Source organism: Penicillium cataractarum (assembly GCF_028827025.1).
Source record: "Penicillium cataractarum strain IBT 29864 chromosome Unknown utg000005l, whole genome shotgun sequence".
In the NCBI taxonomy this organism is placed as follows: Eukaryota; Fungi; Ascomycota; class Eurotiomycetes; order Eurotiales; family Aspergillaceae; genus Penicillium; species Penicillium cataractarum.
Genome location: NW_026622741.1, coordinates 4,270,599 through 4,290,578, shown reverse-complemented (window position 1 = coordinate 4,290,578; position 19,980 = coordinate 4,270,599). Strand labels below are relative to the sequence as shown.

At 51.8% G+C, this 19,980-nt stretch overlaps 7 protein-coding genes across 7 annotated transcripts; 4 read left to right on the top strand and 3 right to left on the bottom strand.

Moving 5' to 3' along the window:
- Positions 1-2,519: 2,519 nt before the first annotated feature.
- N7496_007238 (cyclin family protein) lies at positions 2,520-4,644 on the top strand (the record flags this gene model as incomplete). Its single annotated transcript, XM_056700167.1, has 4 exons — positions 2,520-2,531; positions 2,733-3,725; positions 3,784-4,323; positions 4,402-4,644. 4 exons carry the CDS (start codon positions 2,520-2,522, stop codon positions 4,642-4,644), a joined length of 1,788 nt encoding a protein of 595 aa, XP_056555580.1.
- Positions 4,645-5,585: 941 nt separating this feature from the next.
- Positions 5,586-9,745, bottom strand: N7496_007237 (RNA helicase; the record flags this gene model as incomplete). Its single annotated transcript, XM_056700166.1, has 3 exons — positions 5,586-5,845; positions 5,920-9,430; positions 9,518-9,745. 3 exons carry the CDS (start codon positions 9,743-9,745, stop codon positions 5,586-5,588), a joined length of 3,999 nt encoding a protein of 1,332 aa, XP_056555579.1.
- A 247-nt stretch (positions 9,746-9,992) lies between these two features.
- Positions 9,993-10,893, top strand: N7496_007236 (DNA 5'-adenosine monophosphate hydrolase; the record flags this gene model as incomplete). Its single annotated transcript, XM_056700165.1, has 2 exons — positions 9,993-10,080; positions 10,139-10,893. 2 exons carry the CDS (start codon positions 9,993-9,995, stop codon positions 10,891-10,893), a joined length of 843 nt encoding a protein of 280 aa, XP_056555578.1.
- A 333-nt stretch (positions 10,894-11,226) lies between these two features.
- Positions 11,227-12,182, bottom strand: N7496_007235 (putative translocon-associated protein, alpha subunit; the record flags this gene model as incomplete). Its single annotated transcript, XM_056700164.1, has 3 exons — positions 11,227-11,497; positions 11,575-11,999; positions 12,111-12,182. The coding sequence occupies 3 exons, from the start codon at positions 12,180-12,182 to the stop codon at positions 11,227-11,229; spliced, it is 768 nt and encodes a 255-aa protein (XP_056555577.1).
- Positions 12,183-12,636: 454 nt separating this feature from the next.
- N7496_007234 (CCCH zinc finger protein) lies at positions 12,637-14,235 on the top strand (the record flags this gene model as incomplete). Its single annotated transcript, XM_056700163.1, has 4 exons — positions 12,637-12,711; positions 12,776-12,919; positions 12,983-13,325; positions 13,397-14,235. 4 exons carry the CDS (start codon positions 12,637-12,639, stop codon positions 14,233-14,235), a joined length of 1,401 nt encoding a protein of 466 aa, XP_056555576.1.
- A 717-nt stretch (positions 14,236-14,952) lies between these two features.
- N7496_007233 (uncharacterized protein) lies at positions 14,953-16,986 on the bottom strand (the record flags this gene model as incomplete). Its single annotated transcript, XM_056700162.1, has 4 exons — positions 14,953-15,256; positions 15,317-15,695; positions 15,761-16,658; positions 16,729-16,986. 4 exons carry the CDS (start codon positions 16,984-16,986, stop codon positions 14,953-14,955), a joined length of 1,839 nt encoding a protein of 612 aa, XP_056555575.1.
- Positions 16,987-17,472: 486 nt separating this feature from the next.
- On the top strand, positions 17,473-19,787 carry N7496_007232 (karyopherin alpha; the record flags this gene model as incomplete). Its single annotated transcript, XM_056700161.1, has 8 exons — positions 17,473-17,712; positions 18,005-18,069; positions 18,126-18,208; positions 18,271-18,368; positions 18,420-18,683; positions 18,757-18,841; positions 18,898-19,029; positions 19,093-19,787. The coding sequence occupies 8 exons, from the start codon at positions 17,473-17,475 to the stop codon at positions 19,785-19,787; spliced, it is 1,662 nt and encodes a 553-aa protein (XP_056555574.1).
- Positions 19,788-19,980: the final 193 nt, after the last annotated feature.

Sequence of the window (19,980 nt, the reverse complement as noted above, 5' to 3'; positions counted from 1 at the left end):
CGTACGATGGGTTTCACCTAAAGCGAGAAAACGGGCTGTCTTGGGCCGGTGACATGGCGATTTGCGCTTCCGGCGCCCGGTCCAGCCATCACATTCCATCGGGTCTGCCTCCTAAGGCCTTGTAGTAGCTATAGTTTGATAGAAATGTAGATTTGAACTATTCAGCGATCTAGTTCTTCTTCGTTTATACCCCCATAACTAATCCCGATGCGAGCCAGATAGCTCCCTCCTCCAGGTCGGATCGTTTCGCAAATGCGCATCACTTGTCGCAACCCGGATAACACCATTGCGCCGAGCGCTCTGTCTCACCAACTTGGGGCTGATTCAATATAAATGATATCAAAATACTTTCCAGTTCAAGCGATCGAGGTTTTATCGCTTTCTTTGGGCGGTGGATCTGCTTCTAGTGCTACTTTAGGCGACGCACACCACAGGCACTCTCTGTTGACCCGGTCGCCCCCTCGAAGGACGGAGGCATTCGACCGAATACTAATCGCGACCAATGAAGTCGCTGTGAAAGCAATTGTTCTATTATCTAGAAAGATGGATACTCATTCAGGCCTTTATACTTGATCGACCCCGATGGAGGGTACCTGACCAACTGAGAGAACGATCTGTGTGGCACGGAGACGTAGATAGACCCGATGCGATTTCGGCTCTTTCGTCTTGTCGCATCGCAAATATACTATGCTAGAGACCTAAATTACAATATCGCGACACGATCGATGCCTTGAAATAGGAAAAAATAGTAAAGCGCGGGGTTGTGCAGGGTGTGGTGGTTCCGAGAGGAGGAGGCGAGAGGGGAAAGATGGGAGAGGAGGTTTGACAGTTGGCGCTCAATGCCAAGGAAGATCCAGTTTAATCAAGACACGAGACAGGACATGCGACCCTCTCAAAGAATGGATTTGGGGCTTTTACACTCCTACACTCCTATACTCTCGGTGGGCACATCACCGCATCGCATGACTGGACGCTCATGACGGCTTGTTTCGCATGATCTGCGCCGGCTGAGGTTACCCCTCCTCGGGACCGGTTCAAGAAGGGTTGGTATTTGGAGGCTAAAAAGGATCGGAAAAAAAGGGTTAGATTTGTAGCGCATTTGTAAAACTCCCTATAGGCGGGGCAGCTTCAGGCTAAGGTTTTCAGACTAGACTTTGTGGAAGGTATTCGTCCGGGACTCGCAGGGTCCTCTTGAAAGAAGAAGCGAAACTGTATCTGTAGTAACATGTACATAGTAAAACTACGGAGTACCTAAGGTATAACTAAGTTCAATTAGTGGCCTCGAAACTAGTTCCATGGAGGAGCGATAGTCGGGCGGATCGAGTGGTCCTCCATTGACGCCCTGCTGGGCGGTGGTGGTGCAGGAATTGCAAACTGATTTCTTGGACTCCATAATGAGTGGATGAAATACTTTGGTGACTGGCCCAGAATTGCCGGAGGGCGGAACGTGCGTTACGAAATGGCTTGTCCAGACCGAATGTCTGTCGAGTCTCCATTTTTAAGATCCTCCCCGATCCCGGCTTTCTCCAAGGGCCACTGATTGTTGAATGGGGTTAGGGCAGTTGATCAGGCTAAGGAGCAGAGCAGGCACATGGAATACATCAATCCTTGACACGAGCTGCTATTGGCTCCCTCGAAGAGACGCACAATGATGCTAAATTGATCGCCATCACCAGCGAATCTACGCATCGGCGGAATCGAATCGCTGTTGGAAACATTTACCGCTCCATCCCGCGAGCGGTCAAGAGTCACGTGGGCCCGCGTACTAGCGCGTTGGGAGCCACATTTATCCCCTTAGGGTGATTGTGTCTCCACTATTCAGATAACGAGAGTAAAAATCATCGGAATCAAATACTAGTGTTTAGAAGAGATCCAGGATTGATTTTCTTGTAATTCGTCCTCGATTTGTGGAGGGGAGAATGGAAAATCATAAAATGAGTATATGGTGGGAGACGTGACGAGGATGGTATGATGTCATAGATAAGACCGATAAGCATCCGACCCTTGGATCAGACCCTAGGCGGTGAACAACTTCGTCTTTGAAACTACACCGTCCTGGACACCGCCTTTACACCGTCCACACTCTGCCGTAATACACTGATCACGTGCAGTAATTCCATCCCTTCATTGCCAGGCCTCATGTTTGCGCGCTGAGATTCCTCCTTCTACTTCTTTCTTTCTTTCCGTCACCCTCGTCCCCACAAACAGTGACGCCTGCCAGTTTCCTCAACCTCAATCATTAGGAAACAGCGTGTGTCAGTGGGTGAGTCTATTCGAGTATACCCTGCTTCGCCCTGGCGACGACCTGTATTTACTATACGGCTTGGAATACACGATCTGACTGGCCGCTGTGCTAGATAAGCGGGTCCGCCGTGTTTTGTTTTGCTGAGTTTGGCCAATAAGGCGAAGCGGGTCCTCTCCCCTCGACTTTCGTCTCAACACAGCAAAACATAAACAAGCCCTTTTCGACATCACCAACCAACGTGTTCTGTCTGCCATCTACCCTGGGCACCGGCGAGATGGATGCCAAGGTATGTTTACTTGATCTTGTTGCTCTATATTCGAGTGTTCATTGCGTCGACCTTGCTATGACGAGTTGATCGCCAGCCAGGGTTCAGGGCGTGGATCCTCGTTCGCATACCTGGCAGCGCATCGCAGATAACCACTCGAAGGATCCCGTCTTTCGCGTGCAATCACCAACAAATTGCTCAAGTGCTAACTTGATGATTCAGCCGCAGCGAATTCGCGTCCGCGGCGACGAAAATGCGCTGCCATCTTTCCATGCTACTAAGGCAATCCACCAACGAAACAAGTCTACTCCGGCGCTGAGCCTGATGGCCCAGAACGCGAAGAACGGCAATGTCAACACTCGCCGAGCCTTCGGCGACTTGAGCAATGCTCAGCCGATCCGTGAGGATTCGGCTGTGCCTGGCAAGCCTGCTACCCAGGGCGCGGACACCAAACCTGCCCTTTCGCAGCCAGCCCAGCGCCCTCTGTCGATGTCGAGCGCGAAGGGCTTCTTGAACACTCTCGCCTCGAAGCCGGTAAACCCTGCCGGCAAAGCCCATGTTACTGCGATAAAGAATAGCGCCAAGAATACCAATGTGGTTTTCCGCGATCAGCTGGAGCCCGTTGTCGAGAAGGAGACATCCAAGGAAGTAATCGTCACCACTCAGCCCGCTCGCCGCGACGAACGGCCCAATGGAAAGGAAATCGAACAAAACCTCGTCAAGCAGAATGAGGACGAGGAGGAACAAGAGTACTTTGACGTCCCGTCGGAGGGCTTTACCACCGAGGCGCACACCGCTGAACATAGCCGCCAGAGCCGTGAGATGGTCTCATCGCAGGCGGAGGTCACCAAACCTATTCCTGCTGCGGCTAATGTGGGAAAGCCCCGCGCACTTCTTCCAATTCCGGTTTCCAAATCGTTCGATGGTTCATACGATAATCGAGCTCCGGACGTCACTGGCCCAGCTATGTCGGAGGTTGAGGATTCAGAAGACGAAGAGCACCGTGGTTACCTCTCTCGTACCGATAATACTACCGGTGGCACAACCACCCTGATCTATCCCCGGGCTACCGCTGCGATGAAGCGTGAGCTTCTGCATGCTCAATCATTCGTTGAAGCCAATCAGACCGAGGAAGAAATCGAGGAAGATTTCTACGACTCAAGCATGGTTGCTGAATACAGCACGGAGATTTTCGAGTATCTGCGCTACAAGGAGGTAAGTTTCTATTCCAATCAACTATAAATTGACATTGGATACTGACCAATCATCACAGATTGCCATGTTGCCCACGGCAGACTACATGGCTAACCAGGCTGAGATCCAGTGGTCGATGCGCTCGGTCCTCATGGACTGGCTGGTGCAGGTCCACTTCCGCTTCGCACTGCTCCCCGAGACACTGTTCCTGTGTGTCAACCTCATCGATAGGTTCCTTTCACACAAGATTGTCTCACTTGGTAAGCTCCAGCTAGTCGGTGCTACCGCCATCTACATTGCCGCAAAGTATGAGGAGATCACGTCTCCCTCCATCGCGGAGATCCATTACATGGTCGATGGAGGCTATACCATGGACGAAATCCTTAAGGCGGAGCGATTCATGCTGAATATCCTCAACTATGACCTCGGCTGGCCGGGTCCCATGAGTTTCCTGCGACGTATCAGCAAAGCCGACGATTATGATCTCGAGACCCGTACTGTCGCCAAGTACTTCCTGGAACTGACGATCATGGATGAACGCTTCGTTGCCACTCCTCCTAGCTTCGTTAGTGCGGGAGCCCACTGTCTCGCCCTTCTGATGCTGCGAAAGGGATGCTGGGTAAGTCTCTCTTTTTAACCCTCGAGTTCTCAACTGTTTTCGTTACCCACGATCACCTGTTAACCTGCTTTCCGCTAGACCATGGCCCACGCACACTACAGTGGCTACCTCTATGCGCAGCTCGTTCCTGTCATGTCGATCATGCTGGAGTGCTGTGAGGACCCGCAGCGTCACCACCTGGCGATCTATGAGAAGTACTCGGATCGCCGATTCAAGCGTGCCTCTACCTTTGTAGAGACCGAGATCAAGGGTGGCTTCAAGCTGCCTCGACCCACTCCTTTCCACGACCGTAACCGGCTGGATGGCCTGGCCAACTACTAAGGTCATCTCCAATCTCCCACCCTGGATGTCCTCTCCCTGCTTGTACAGTGCAAGCACATCACACTCCCTGCATCCTTTCCTGTTTCTTATGTGCATCGGTATTGCTTTTTTCGGGACACAATCCCAAGGATGACCATCGGAGTGACTACGGAAACCGGACATCTACTGGCGTTTATGACCTTATCTTCCCTTCTTCATTCGCCAACTTTCTTCGTTTCACCTACAATTCGCCCCACCCCCGCCATCCACCCGCCTCACGACCTCTAAATGAAACGACTTGACACCATGCGGGGAGTTTTATGGTTGGACGGCGTTACGCACATGGTCTGCTTTTCCCTCGGCGTTTCTCGATATCCTTATTCCCCCGTCATCTCGCCTCATTCTCATGATAAATACCACATGCTTACCTTTCTTCGTTTCTTGTTGATGAGTACTTCAGCATTCACCCCTGTCTGATATCGGCTATCTTGATCTCTACCCCTCTCCTGACTGCTTCGGCGCTCAGGAGCTCACTGCCTTAATGACGATCCCTTTTGTCTAGAGTCCCCCTTCCGCGTTACTCTTTTATGGCGTAATATGATTTCTTGTGGCTTCTTTTATCCTACCATAATTTTTTCTACGAGTCGAATGCTGTTTCCGTTTGTCGTACATGCTTTCATCTAGCTCACTGTCCTTTTACTCGGTACGATGATTCTATGCTCACGTAATTTTCATTGCTACGCAGACATTGCAAGCTGATATTGCTTTAGGATTGATTGTAGCCGATGGGTGATGACCCTTTGTAGGCTTCCAGTCACTCTTAGGTATCAGGTTAATGATAAGGAAGAGTTCTACGTGCTCTATTCAAAACCCGTTGATGCAATTCATCCCATTTAAGCGCCGACGCAACCCTCGTACGCATTATTTTCTTTATATAATCTAATTTTGATGCATAAATACCATTACTGATCCAGCCCATTCAGCTCAATCAGCTTCTTCACAGCCTCAATAACTCGATCCCCAGCGCCACCACTTGATCCCAACGCTGGATTATCAATGCGTGCCTGGAGTGCTTCATCCAACATCGTCCGCAATCGCGATACCAACACACCGATGCGGGCCCACCCACGTAGTCGGAGCCAGCCGTCTACGATTAGACCGCGGCCCATTGTATCGAGGGTGATTGAGCCACAGAAGAGGAGGAGGGAGTAGGCGTTGAATGCTGTACAGGACTTGTTAGTGGCATATACACGGATAGTAGGAAGATGAAGTGTAACAAATTGGGTGGAGACTTACGGGTAAGATCGCGAACGAATACTTTGCTTGTCGCCATCTTTGTGAAATAGGCCAAGTAAGCCGCTGCGTTGGGGTAGCCCTGTGCAGAGAATAGGATCGAGCTCGGATGAATGAAGACTCGTCCGTTCTCTTGGTTGAAGTACTTGATTGTCCGCGCGTCGGGGTCAACTTCCACAGTACCTGTGACCGAGCTGGCGAACTTCTTATCCGGGAACGAGATCTGGGCAACTTGCGGTTGGAATGCGCCTGCAATTAGTGCGCGAAGGAGGTTCTTATTCGCGCCGTTGCGATTGAGTGCTATCGCAGATTCGTTATAATCCACAGGCAGAACGCCTGCGTCCTTGAGCGAGGTTACGAACTGCGCCCTGTTGGATGAGATATCTCGTAGCGTCTGGTGAGACAGGAAGTTCGCACCACACCAGGACTGCGTCTGCCAAAACCCCTGGGTTCGGCCCCGTTCGGTCCATGACTGATACGCGGCAAGGTCGGTGAGCAAGTCTCCATCGCCGGGGCGGGAGAATGCAGCCTTTGCAGCATCGGCTTCCTCGCGTTTCTCACGCGGAGAGACGAATGGACTCTTCACGGTCAAGATAGCTGCAATGGTGAGACAGGATTCCATACAGCCAAAGATGGAGCCGTAGATCATGAGCTTCGCGCAGCGCAAGTCCGCAGGGATCATGGAGAGGTAGCGACCCAGAGCTGTCAGACGGTCGTGGTCTAGGGCGCCGACTCGGTGTAGGAAAGTGAGCGCGCCTTCAACAGCGATGCTTTCTGGTGGGGTGATGGTATTCGCTAGGAAGTTTGCGACATCGTCGATACCCTTCATGGACTTAACGGATAGACAGAGCTGCTCGAGTGGTACACGGCGGATCTCAGGGTCTGGCCGTTGCGCCATGTTGGACTCGGCCTTGCGGGTGTATAACTTGTAGCATATACCGGCACGCACACGACCTGCACGACCGCGGCGCTGTTTGCAGGCTGCCTGGGATGCCCAGACCTCCTGAAGACGAACCATGTTGTCCTTCGGATCGTAGCTGGTTTCTTTGACACGGCCGGTATCGATGACGGCGACTACGTCTTCAATAGTGATAGAGGTTTCAGCAACGTTGGTGGCGGCGATGACCTTGCGCTTGCCTCTGGGAGGGCTTTGGAAGACTCGGCGCTGCTCAGCTGGAAGTAGAGATGCGTGGAGGGGGAGTGGATGGGCGTTGGGAATCCTCTTCACTGCATTTAAACACCTTTCAATCTCCAGAGTACCAGGTAAGAAGATCAGGATGCCTCCTGGTTCATCGCCTAGTTGGTCGTCAATGTATTGAACGGTTGATGCGATCAAATCATAGTTGATGCCCATTCCAACACTTCGTAGTGCCTTGCCCAATGACGCTTCCCCTTGAGGAGCATCATCTTCATCCTCAAAGCTTTCACTCAACTCAGGAGCAAAGCCAGTGTCTCGGATCACATCGTCCAAGTAGTAGTCCTGCACGGGGAATGTACGCCCGGGGATATTGACTAGACCGACGGATTTTGAGCCACCAAAGTAGTCCATGAAGATATTTGCATCGAGGGTAGCAGACATCAGAATGACTTTCAGGTCCTTGCGATGGCGCAGCACATCACGAAGCAAAGCGAGGAGGAAGTCGGTATCCAAACTTCGCTCGTGAACTTCATCAACTACCACATGCGAGACATCAGCTAGAGAGCTGGCAACATTCCCATCTGCATCTCCGCCGGACTGAATCCGACGTAGCAAGACACCGGTCGTCACAAAAGTGATCTTGGTCACACCCTGCTTGGCCTTCGACTCGCCACGGATCACGTATCCAACCTCATCGCCTACAGTTGCGCACCGCTCATCGCTGACTCGGTCTGCAAGTCCAAGGGCTGAAATTCGGCGTGGTTGAGTACAGATGATATTTGCAGCGCCTCCGAGTCCACGTCTGATCATTTCATCCAGTACAAACTGCACCGACTGAGTACTCTTACCGCTACCAGTCTCCCCGGAGATGATAGTCACCTGGTAATTGTCAACCGCATAGATAATATCCTCTTGCGTATTCCACGCAGGAAGAGCCTTTCGCTTTCGGCACATATCAACTTGCGCCGGTGTGGTTTGCTTGGCCTCCCACGCTTCACGGATCGCCTGATTTTGCGGGGAGTTGGGCTTCCAATCAATACCCCTCCGCTGTCTACGCGAAGTCCGTACTGGAATGTCTCGAGTTTCTGTCGCGGCAGACGAAGTCACTGAAGAGATATCGCGGAGTTTACCGGGATTATCCATGACAGCAGGGAGGTTGACTTCTAGCCAATCCAGGATGTTGAAAATCATAGATTCTCCAGAGAAGTTTTCCTCAGAGTACTGCACTGCCTGACGGATTGCGCTGAGCCGAATATATGCCGGAATCCCCTTTGCTTGGATTGAAATGATCGGAGGCACCGTGGGATAATGATTAGATGGCTCTTGGAAGCGGAATATTGTGTTCTCGGGAATTTCGGGGGCCTCGCTTTTGATCTCGCAGACTCGAGGGGACACACGCACATAGCGCTCGCCAAAGATGGCCTCGAGGGTTTCTTGTTCTTCCGTCCAAGCCCCAGCATCACCCTCGGGGATCGAGGCGGATGTGAACGTGGATCCATGTGCAAGAGTTCCTTGTAGAGACTCTGCCGCTGCCAGTTCATCGCCGCTCTTGCTATCGAGCACCTGCGAGCATAGATCTGCTGGGTAGCCAATGGCGGCCAGGCGCTTGATCTTGGCTTCTCGAGCGAGATCACCAGCGGCGAGACTGACGCCGGCCGAGTATCCCTCGGGTAAACTCCATTGAGGCAGGTCATCCTCGGGCACGTAAACCAACAGCCACTCCAGGACTTCTTCGCGGTCTTTGCATTCCACAACGGCCTCTTCAACGTGGCTGCGGCGGAAGCCCAAGCGGGAGAACTCCTCGACGATACTGCTCTTCTCCTGCTCGGGGATCTTCACCCCATATACATTCCAGACAGTATGTTGCCGCAAAAGGCCCTCGATCTCGCGTCGAATGCGAGTACCCATATCCACCTTGGGAGCCTGCGACCAAATCCGCTTCCCCTTGGCATCACCACTTCCCAAGCCAAGTTCCGGCCCGGAGGCCTTCTCTTTGGCCTGCATTTTTGCACGCTCTGCTTTCTTCTTTTCCAAGTCCGCCGCTGCACTCTCACGTTCCTGCTTGGCGAGGAATGGATCCGCCTCGTATAACCAACCCTTGCCCTCTTTTGTCTCGGCCGTTTTGATTTGCGCAAACTCTTCTCGCCACAGGGTTTTGTATTTTGGTGGCATCATCATATGAAGGTTGCGCATGTTGCATACTCGGAAAAGGCCGAAGGCTGCGGCAAAATGGCGAGCTTCCAGGGCCGTCGCTTGGGCAGCTAACTCTTTATGCGTTGGGGGTAGTTTCATGGGAGGCAGGATAATCAATTCTTTGGTCTTCGCGTCTATTTTCTTCAGCGTCACGGCCGACACATATCCATCGCGAGTTTGAATCTGTAGATGCAATTCCCACTCAATTAGCGCTTGCTCCCATGTAAGAATAGTCAATCAACACAAAGCCATTGAGATGAATTAAATTACCATGCTATACTCCGGCTTCTCCCATTTCTGTTTTTGACAATGCTCCGACAACATATTGACGGGCAGCTTGCCTGTCCATGATGCGCCGCCAATCACTTCCTTCACTGTCGGCTTCTTGGGCTCCTCTGCGACGGGCTTCTTCTCAGCTGCTTTCTCCGCAGCTGCCTTGGCCTGCTTGGTGCCGGGCTTGGGGCCACCGGGACCGGCGGCTTTCTTCTTGGGGCCCATTGTCGCTGGCGCTGGAGAGAAGGCGTTGCGGCGAGCTTTTGGGCCTTTTCGGTCATTTGTCCCGCACTAAACCGCTTTGGGCGGATTGCGGGGAGACTTTTGGGAAGTCGGACTTTCTACTGCTTGTAAGTCTCGGAGAAGGAGCCGTCTTCTAGGCCTTTGACAAGGTCTCTTGAGGAGTTTTATTTCTCTTCTTCTTCTTCTTCTTTGCTGTGCATGTGATCGTTCACCTTGGTACTCGCCCATCATGCCTGAGATGGAGCAAGATCTAGATCAGAACAAAGCTATCGAGTCTCCAAAGGAGCAGACTACAACAGCGGAGAAGAGAAATGCCTGTGAGTCAGGGCTTGATCTCAAGTCGAACGCGATGATACTAAACTTGACCTCTCATAGTCACCGAACTCCTCTCGTCCCGAAACAAGCAGCCGAAACACGCGCCTAGCAGCTCCTCCAAAGGCAACGTACCACACGGCCGCAAAGCATTCTCCGGAGCCCGAGATGGACTGGGCGCATACATCGCTAAGCCAGAGTCATATCCGTCCAGCGTCGTAGTATACCATAATGATGACTTCGTCGCGATCCATGATATGTTCCCCAAATCGTCACTTCACCTGCTCCTCCTCCCATGCGACCAAACCAAGACCCGTCTCCACCCATTCGAGGCCTTCGAGGACCCCGAGTTCCTCGCCAAGGTCAAGACAGAGACACAGAAGCTGCGCAAGCTAGCTGCGGGCGAGTTGCGACGGAAATATGGCAAGGACTCTGCGCAAGAGCAAGCGAGACGGGCAGCGCTCAACGCCGACCCGCCTCCAGACGAACTACCACCGGGACGCGATTGGGAGCAGGAGATTATGTGCGGTGTACATGCAGTCCCGTCAATGAACCATCTACATATCCATGTCATTGCGGTAGACCGGTATAGCGAGCGGCTGAAACACCGAAAGCACTACAATAGCTTTTCTACGCCATTTTTTGTGCCCATTGACGATTTCCCCTTGGCGGCGGACGATAGGCGGCGGCAACCAACGCCGGAAGGCTATCTAAAACAGGACTTCGTCTGCTGGCGCTGTGGTGAACAATTTGGGAACCGGTTTGTCGAGCTAAAGAAACATCTAGAGGAGGAATTCGAAGAATGGAAGACGCTCTAACTGACGGGGTCACCAAGCGCAGACTACCACGTCCGCTGCAAGAAAGAGACCAGCCTGTTTTCAAATTGTAAATCATCCCTCCGCAGTCCTTCAAGAATGACCTTCGGAGGCAGCTATACTGGGCCAATTTTGTGTTATTTGTAAATGTACATGCTTCGACGTCACAGCGGTAGACAGACAGACGGAAAGCGCGCAGCGCAGTTCTCAGCGTGCGCGCCACGGCCATCGCCGCTGATTAGCCTCGACAGAATTTCAGACACAAGCCTTGTGCTTCTCTCGTCCCCAATTCCCCCCTCATCATCAACTAAAGATTCCTGGTCGCATACCGTTGGTTTACGCGCGGGCCTTGGACTTGCTGCCCTTGACCTTCCGGGCCTCCGGACGGTTGATGTGGTGGGCGGGGATCCAGTCAGCGTTGTAGGTAGTGGCAGAGGCGACAGCGGGGCTGGGAGTTTCCTCGACAATCTCGCGCTTAGCAGGAGTCTTCTTCTCGCCGGACTTGCCACCCTTGCGCTTCTGGGGGAAGTAGGGAGCGATCCAGACGGTGTAGAAGAAGTAGACGACACCGACGAAGCAGGCCAGGAGGAAGAAGTAGAGGAAGATGCTATGGTTCACGGTTAGTGTCAATTGATCGCAGATAAATCGGAAGCGGGAGATGGGATGGGGTCGGGTGGCATTTACATCTGGGGGTCGAAGATGCTGGTCTCAGGCTCCACCACGCTCACAGTGCCATTGAAGGCCTGGACGGTGAAGAAGTGGCCCTCGCTGTCGGACATGATGGCCGCGATGTTCAGACGGATATCCACTGGGTGCATCTCGGTCGCGAAGCTGTAGCTGATGCTCTCCTTCGAGTTCGCGGGGATCTCGACACCGTAACGGGTGGCGGTCAGGTTGCGAACATTCTTGCTCTGCTCGTCGAGACTCCACAGGCTGCCACCCACGAAGTTGACGGTAACAGGGTTCGACTCATCGTTGGTGAAAGCGATCAGCGCCTGGGTCGGGTGACCGTTGACGAGCTTCACACCGAAGATCTCGGAGGCAGGGAAAGAGGCCTCTGCCGAGACGGCAAGGCTGAGAGCCTCAGTCTCCGCAACATTCTCGGCATCCTATGTGAGAAAAAGACATTGATGTTAGTCAATTGCCATTGAGGGTCTCCACACCATTTGAACTCTCGCAATTGAGACACCAGTCTCGCGAGCAATCCAGGTCAAACTTACAGCAGCGAAGCCGGTGCCGACGAAGGCCTGGAGGGAGAGAAGAGCCAGGGAGAGGAATCCAAAGCGAGTCATCTTGAAAGCGGGAGAATCGAAGGTGAGGGAAAAGAGGAGGAGTACACGAGAGGAAGGTAAGAGGTAAGTAGGGGTGATCACACGTTGCAATTTAGCTACGGGAGGTCCACTCGGTACCGGGGAAGCTGACTCAGCATCGCGTCCTCTCCCTTTGAAGATCCAGATTTTTTTTTTTTTTAGAAACGACAAAGAACGAGATTAACTCGAAGACATAGTAAGTTACATTCATCTTCTGCAAGACCTTGCGGAAGAGAACTACTCTCTATCAGTCTTCGCGACAACCTCATCTCGAAAGGGTTAACCGCCGTGTCGTCGCGCAAGCGCCTGCCTACTTTATCGCTATCTCCCTCTTGTTGAAGAACCCAATCACCCAATCTTCACCTTTTCTCGACTTTCCTCTTTCTACCACCCACTTCAGACCAATCTCTTGGACTCACATTGATAAACACCGACCATGACTTCATCACCATACCTTGAGCGATATCGCCAGCTGGGCACGCTGGACCAGCAAAAGAACCAGCTTATCGAAGTAGGCGCCTTCCTCCTTCTTTCCGCACTACCAGAAGCTAATAATTAGCTTTGCTCTACGATAGGATCTCCTTCAACGAGTGACCGATTTAGAGGCCTCTTTCGCGCAGGAAAAACTCGATCATGAACGCGAAACCCGGTTCAATCGGGATATTCAGCTACACGAGATGGAGTTGATGCAGCAGATATCCCAGATCAAAACTATTATGGTGAGCGCGCGTGGCGGGATGACACCCAGGAGCATGCGCTGATATGTGGCTGGTTCATTCCAGGACCGAGAACCTTTTGTCGTCGTGTTACTTGACGGCGAGGGTATAATTTTCAAGGATGAATTTTTGCAGGCCGGCGAAGAGGGTGGTCGCAACGCCGCAGACCAGCTCTACGCTGCGATCCACTCATATTTGAAGTCGAACCTCCCAAGCGTCACGACCCCGAAGATAATGATGAAGATCTACTTGAATGCGAAAGGCTTTGGGGAGCAGTGCGCGCGCAACGGAATTCTTACAGATCCCGGCGCGATCCACGACTTCATTCGAGGCTTCAACGAGACCATGTCGTGTTCTGAAATCGTGGATGTTGGATCTGGGAAGAACAGTGCGCACAATAAAATTCAAGGTTTGTGGATCAATCTTCGCTACATTACTTCTGAAGTCACGTCTAATCTGCTTTTATTCTCCACCGTGCAGAGACCTTCCAAGTCTTCCTATACAATTGCCACTGCCACCAGATCTTCGTCGGCTGCCCGTCCAATACTGAATATGCTCTCTTCCTCGAAGATGTGTCAAAAGACAACGACCTCACGGGCCGCGTCTCGCTTGTGGAGGGCGTCGCATTTGAAAAGGAGCTGGATGTAGTGAAGAATTCATATCGCATCGCCAATTTCCCGGACGTCTTCCGCTCTGCCAAAATGGCACCCGCGTGGGCCACCGCTCCTTGGAAGAGCACCTTGCCTACGCGATCTGTGCTCACGCCTTCTCCCTCTCGACAATTCTCGAACTTGTCAAATCCTCCAGCCTTGTCCCGGACATCCACCAATACAAGTGCCTCGGGTGTCGCTTTGTCAGTTTCGACTCCGAATCCAATCGACAATCCTCCTGAGTTCCAGCAAGTGGTTCGCCCTAAACCAACTGGCTCAACGGCTCCGAAGACGGTGGAGCGCAATAAGTACGGGCAACGTGTGGATCGACTTGACTTCAAGAGCATTCCTCGTGATGATTTGAATCGCCTGAAGAAGCTGAAGCTGTGCAATTACCACTTCCTGCTGGGCGAGTGCCCTAATGAAGAGTTCTGCTATCATGATCATGACCGCAAGTTGACTAAGCAAGAACTTCACATCTTGACTGCCATCGCTCGCATGACTCCCTGCCGATTTGGCCTGGAGTGTGATGATCCCGAGTGTATCTACGGTCATCGTTGCCCCCAGAGCGAACCTGGGAAAAAGACCTGCTTCCGTGGCGACAGCTGCCGATTTGAACCAGTTGCTCACGGTATTGACACCAACATCGTTAAGGTGACCAAAATCTAAGTGGTAGCTGCATGACCGTTGTTTCGTATTCTTACGAATGAACTTTTTCTGTGCCCATTCGACAGATCTTTGGCAAATACAATATGCCACCCGTTTGGACATGGTTTTCAGGGGGTGTTTCCTTATCAAATGCGGTGTCTCTGCAAGGGCACACTACAAGGGTTCAATTTTTTACAAATCATGGTGTGGGTTATGCATGCGTGTCCCTGCAGAACGATTGTGACACAGAACAAATATTACCTATTGTCTTCACCCGGAATTATCATTATTTGGGCGTGGGCGTTCTCTCGGACCTACAAATGGCGTCCTTTCTTGATTCATTCTTTTGGGGCGTTTTTCACACAGAATTGCCGAACGTCTCTCCAGGTCGATGAGATTTCCATTTTTTTGTTTTCTTTCTTTCTTTCTTTGGAGTTATCAGGACTGGCGTACCGGATGAACTTGAATCACCACTGCGAATTCATCAATATTCCTTGCAGGATGAGGTTTAGGTTAGGATGTTCCGAAGGTTCATATGGGTACTGGAGCATTGGTTTATCTCATAATGCACTGGTGCTAATTGGAACTGTATTACTATTATGCCAAGAATCTGATACATTTTTATTGTGGAAACTCTACGGTATCTTTCATGTAAGATGTCACGATGGTGGCAATTGCTCAATGTACAGCCTAAAAACTCGCCTCCCATTACGCCAGTGTATGCAGAAGTACTGGTAGTCATGAATGAATTGTCGTCCCAAACATGGTGAAACGTCTTTCCCATCCGAAGCAGTCGGGGAAAGTGCAGCCCGGCCTGCCGGGCTCATCCAGTGCCATATCATCGGGATCGAGTGGATGAGTACACGGTACACCATATTCTTTGATGCAGCACATGAAAGGCAACGAGGATGTTTTAGCCGGAGCCCAGTATTCGTCCGTACCAGTAGTCGTGGCATGTTGTTGCTTGAGCTCTTCAAGGTCACCCCAGAGAATGAACAATTTTTCTCTGAGCTCTCCTAACCTAGTCGAATGGAGACGGAGACTGCAAGAGTAGTTAGTAGCTGTTAAGAGTTATCCAGCGATCTGAGCGCCGATTGCTTACTTGGTAGGATCAAGGCTCAGTAGATGTACGGCTTCTGCGCCCGTAACAAAAAGCTTCATCTGCGCACGGGCTTCATCTTTTGACCTCAAAGGCTCCGTCCCCTCAACCAAAAGGCAAAATCGCCATTCCCATTCCATACGTGGAGTACTAGTCGGAGCTTGACCATCATCACCCGCCAATATGGACTCCATTGGTACCTGTACTGCGAAGTCTACCAATTTCGGCGGGAAGAAATCAACCACGCGGACCGGGGTACGATAGCAGACATTTTGAAAAGGCAGTTGGTAGCTGATGCCCCCGGGAATTGTATTGATGTGTGATTCCCCTGATAGAATGTAATCTATAGAGCGGGAAGGGACCTCGTAGGATCGTGTTTTGACTAGTGCGAAAGAGATTAGCAATTAGAATACCTTGATTCGGGCATTGAACGACAAGTCAACTTACTGTGTTGGTTGGTATTCTTTCGAGGTGCAGGCAATGACAGCGGCTTTTGGCCTTCCTCCAGTTTCTCTTCATTTTTCTTCTGCTCGTTCTTCTTCTTTCTGGAAGCTTTCTTTGGATCCTCGCTGGGCTTTCCGTGGATTTTCCAGTATTCCTTTCGTCGTTCCATGAGGTGTTGAGCGCGATCATCGTCATTAGAAATGAGTTTCAGGTGGATCTTATTTGGATACCGTTTATCTTGGTGTACAGCAGCCTCTATGCCACCATTATACCCGGATTTGATACGCGTGTATGTCAGAAGCACAAGTTGGCCGTCTTTGACATGCGTCCGAGCGAAGGCAGCGTGCGGTTCCCATAGGGTGACTTGTATGGTCAACTTACCCCAAGGGCCAGGCCAATTCTTCTTTCTTCGAGACAGATAATCGTAGGTATCTCCTTCAGCGCCCATATCGTCTTCGTCATCCTTCTTGATGTCAACCAAATTTTCATTTGACGTGTAATCGGTGAGGTACATGATGCATTTCTCGCTATCGTAGGTCTTGATTTTGACTACTTGACCGAGTATTTGGACAAAAGGCCCCGGTTGCACGTCTTGAATCAGCTCAAGTGGTAGTCCGCTCTTCATGTTTGGAGTTGTCATAGACGCTTGAACCACCTGAGAAGGCTGCTGTGGGATAGCTTCTCGCCGCACTGTCTGTGCCATGGCGGCTGGTGTGTCCGTCGCAATCTTATCCAGCAGCATCAGGGCCGCTTGCTTCTCCAGTGACTTGAGTGGGAAAGGAACGGGGCCCGTTGTAATAGACGGACTAGAGCTGGGATCTGGATCTGACCGGAAAATTGCCCACTGGACAAGGTCATGCTGAGAAGCAACCCCAGTCGGCTTGTCATTTAACATGTTGATCTGGAAAAAACCGAATTAGTTTATGCTTTGCATGGGAAATTTGAACCATGCTCGGGAAGGGGACACCTACTCGGATCTTCCGTAGTAGAACTACATCATTAAGCTGGGCATTGGGAAGAGCGTCCATGCTGTCGTTGAAGTATTTGACTTTAAGACCTCCATACCAGGATGGTTGATCAAAGTGACAGTCTTTGAGAGTAAAGGTGACACAGACCGACGATCCTTTGGTGCGATAGGGTGGCAAAACGTCCACCACAACACCAACAGTGGTCATATAGCCCCGACGAGAGCAGGCGGTGGTGATGTCCACCAGCTCTGAAGATGCCATGATTGAGCTGGATTCAACCTATGAGACAGTTTATTGTCAATAATAGGTGTTTCAGAAGTTTGCAATTGCCAATGAAGGTCTTTGTTCCAGGAACATGTGCAGCCACTTCCTGTATGGTGCAGCTTCTCAGTGGATGTCCATTCTGACCCAGTCGGACAACCCTCTTTGGCCCTGAACAAAAAGTCAAATTAGGTATAGGAAGGAGAATCCCTGCAAATAATCGACAGTCAATAAGAGTTTGTAATCAATTCTGAGCCAAAATGAATGATGGCTGTCGAGACAAACGCGTGTAGAGTAAATATCGGGGAGCGTCGTCACATGACTCCCCCTCCTTCCCACACGAATCCTTTCTCTTCCTCTTCCTCTCCCCCCCCACATCTCTTCTTCCTCACCCTCCCTACCCCCCATCGCCTGCGCGCCCATTCCCATCACCTCTTTCAACACTGAAACCCAGAGGCGCGCTTTCTCCTTTCTACAACACACAACATGGCGGAACGCTATATTCCCGAGCATCGCCGGACGCAGTTCAAGGCCAAGAACCAGTTCCGCCCCGATGAGCTCCGTCGCCGCCGCGAGGAGCAGCAAATCGAGATTCGCAAGCAGAAGCGCGAGGAGGGTCTTGCTAAGCGACGTGGTATTGTGACTCGCGATGGAGGAATTGGCGTTGGTGGTAGCATGGCTGCCGCCACTGAGAGTGATGATGAGGCCAGTGCTATCGAGAGCGAGGTGAGTTCTAGTTGTTCTATTTTTCTTTTTCCACTCCCCTGCCCTCCCCAAGAGCTTGGATTCTACGTTGGAGGCTTCTTTGCTTCCCGGGTATCAGAACCGGGTTCTCATCTCCTGCTCCTCAACGGTCGCCCTCACTCAATACTCCCTTTGTTTGTATGATGCGATCATCAACATGGGAATTTTTTTCACCGCCCGGTTGCTATGGGGCCAACCCCTCCAACCCGGGCCATTACTACACACGACCCCACTATACTAGACACCAGAAAAGCTAACATTATGGATTCTTTAGCTTAACGTCGAGCTCCCTTTGATGGTGAAGGGTGTCTTCTCCGATTCCGTCGAGGACCAGATCAGGTACACAATCAAACAGAGCTTTTTTCGTTGGACCAAAAATTTCTAACATTGCGCAGCTCCACCACTCGTTTCCGCAAGCTGCTCTCCAAGGAGCGCAACCCTCCCATCGAGCGTGTTATTGAGACCGGTGTCGTTAGCCGTAAGTCTACCTGCCTTTTCTTTTCCTTGGACTCGGTAGCAGAATACTGATTGGCCATCTAGGATTCGTCGAGTTCCTCCGTTCCCCCCACACTCTGGTCCAATTCGAAGCTGCCTGGGCCCTCACAAACATTGCTAGCGGTAGTGCTACTCAGACTCAAGTACGTGACATCCAAATTTCCTTCGAGAGCTCTTCGCTAATAATGCTATAGGTTGTGATCTCCGCTGGTGCTGTGCCCATCTTCGTCGAGCTCCTCGCTAGCCCGGAGCCCGATGTTCGCGAGCAGGCCGTTTGGGCCCTCGGAAACATTGCTGGTGACAGTCCTCACTGCCGCGATTTCGTTTTGGGTGCTGGTGCCCTGCGCCCTCTCCTAAACCTCATCAACGATGGCCGTAAGCTGAGCATGCTCCGCAACGCGACCTGGACCCTTAGCAACTTCTGCCGTGGCAAGACCCCCCAGCCTGACTGGAACACTGTATGTTCACCCTGCGGCGCTACTCCAGCGCAACTGTATGAGCTTGAGGTATTGTTATTAACGGTCATTTTAGATTGCCCCCGCTCTGCCCGTGCTCGCCAAGCTTATCTACATGCTGGATGATGAGGTGCTGATCGATGCTTGCTGGGCCATCTCTTGTATGAATCCCCTGAAGTCTCTCTATGGTGTGACGCTTCGCTAACTCTCAGAGTAGACCTCTCCGACGGTAGCAACGACAAGATCCAGGCTGTCATCGAGGCGGGTATTCCTCGTCGCCTCGTGGAGCTTCTCATGCATGCCTCCACCTCCGTTCAGACTCCCGCCCTCCGCTCGGTTGGCAACATTGGTAATTCATACCCCAAACATTCATAGACAGTCTGACGATGGTGCTAATTGTTTTCTTCCATAGTCACCGGTGACGATGTTCAGACCCAGGTCATCATCAACTGCGGCTCCCTCCCCGCTTTGCTTTCTCTTCTGAGCTCTACCAAGGACGGCATTCGCAAGGAGGCTTGTTGGACTATTTCCAACATCACCGCCGGAAACTCCAGTCAGATTCAGGCCGTCATCGACGCTGGCATCATTGCCCCTCTTATCAACCTTTTGGCCAACGGTGATTTCAAGACCCGCAAGGAGGCTTGCTGGGCGATCTCCAACGCCACCTCTGGTGGTCTCCAGAAGCCTGAGCAGATCCGCTACCTTGTTTCTCAAGGCTGTATCAAGCCCCTTTGCGATCTGCTTGCTTGCCCCGACAACAAGATCATCCAGGTTGCTCTGGACGGCCTGGAGAACATCCTGAAGGTCGGTGAGATGGACAAGGAGGCTGGCCAGGGTGACGCCCGTGTTAACCGCTACGCTCTCTTCATTGAGGAGGCTGGTGGTATGGAGAAGATCCACGACTGCCAGAACAACGCCAACGAGGAGATCTACATGAAGGCTTACAACATCATCGAGAAGTACTTCTCTGATGAGGATGAGGCCGCTGGTGAGATCGACGAGCTGGCTCCTCAGCAGACCCAGGCTGGCTTCACTCTCGGCACTGGCCAGCAGCAGCCTGCCGGCGGATTCAACTTCGCCAGCGGTGCTGACTCCATGGATATGTAAATGGAGTCGGGGCCACCCGCTACTAAGCATGCTTCGCTACGCTTGTTGCTCTATTCACACCTGGTGCTACCTTTTCTGCATCTCCGTTGTTTAGGCTTGGGCATCATTTCGTTAGCCCGATCCTGCTGAGTCGCAGAGTCTTTTGCTCAGGCAACCCCCTTTGCCCGTCTCGGTCCCTTTCCCGGTCTGCTCT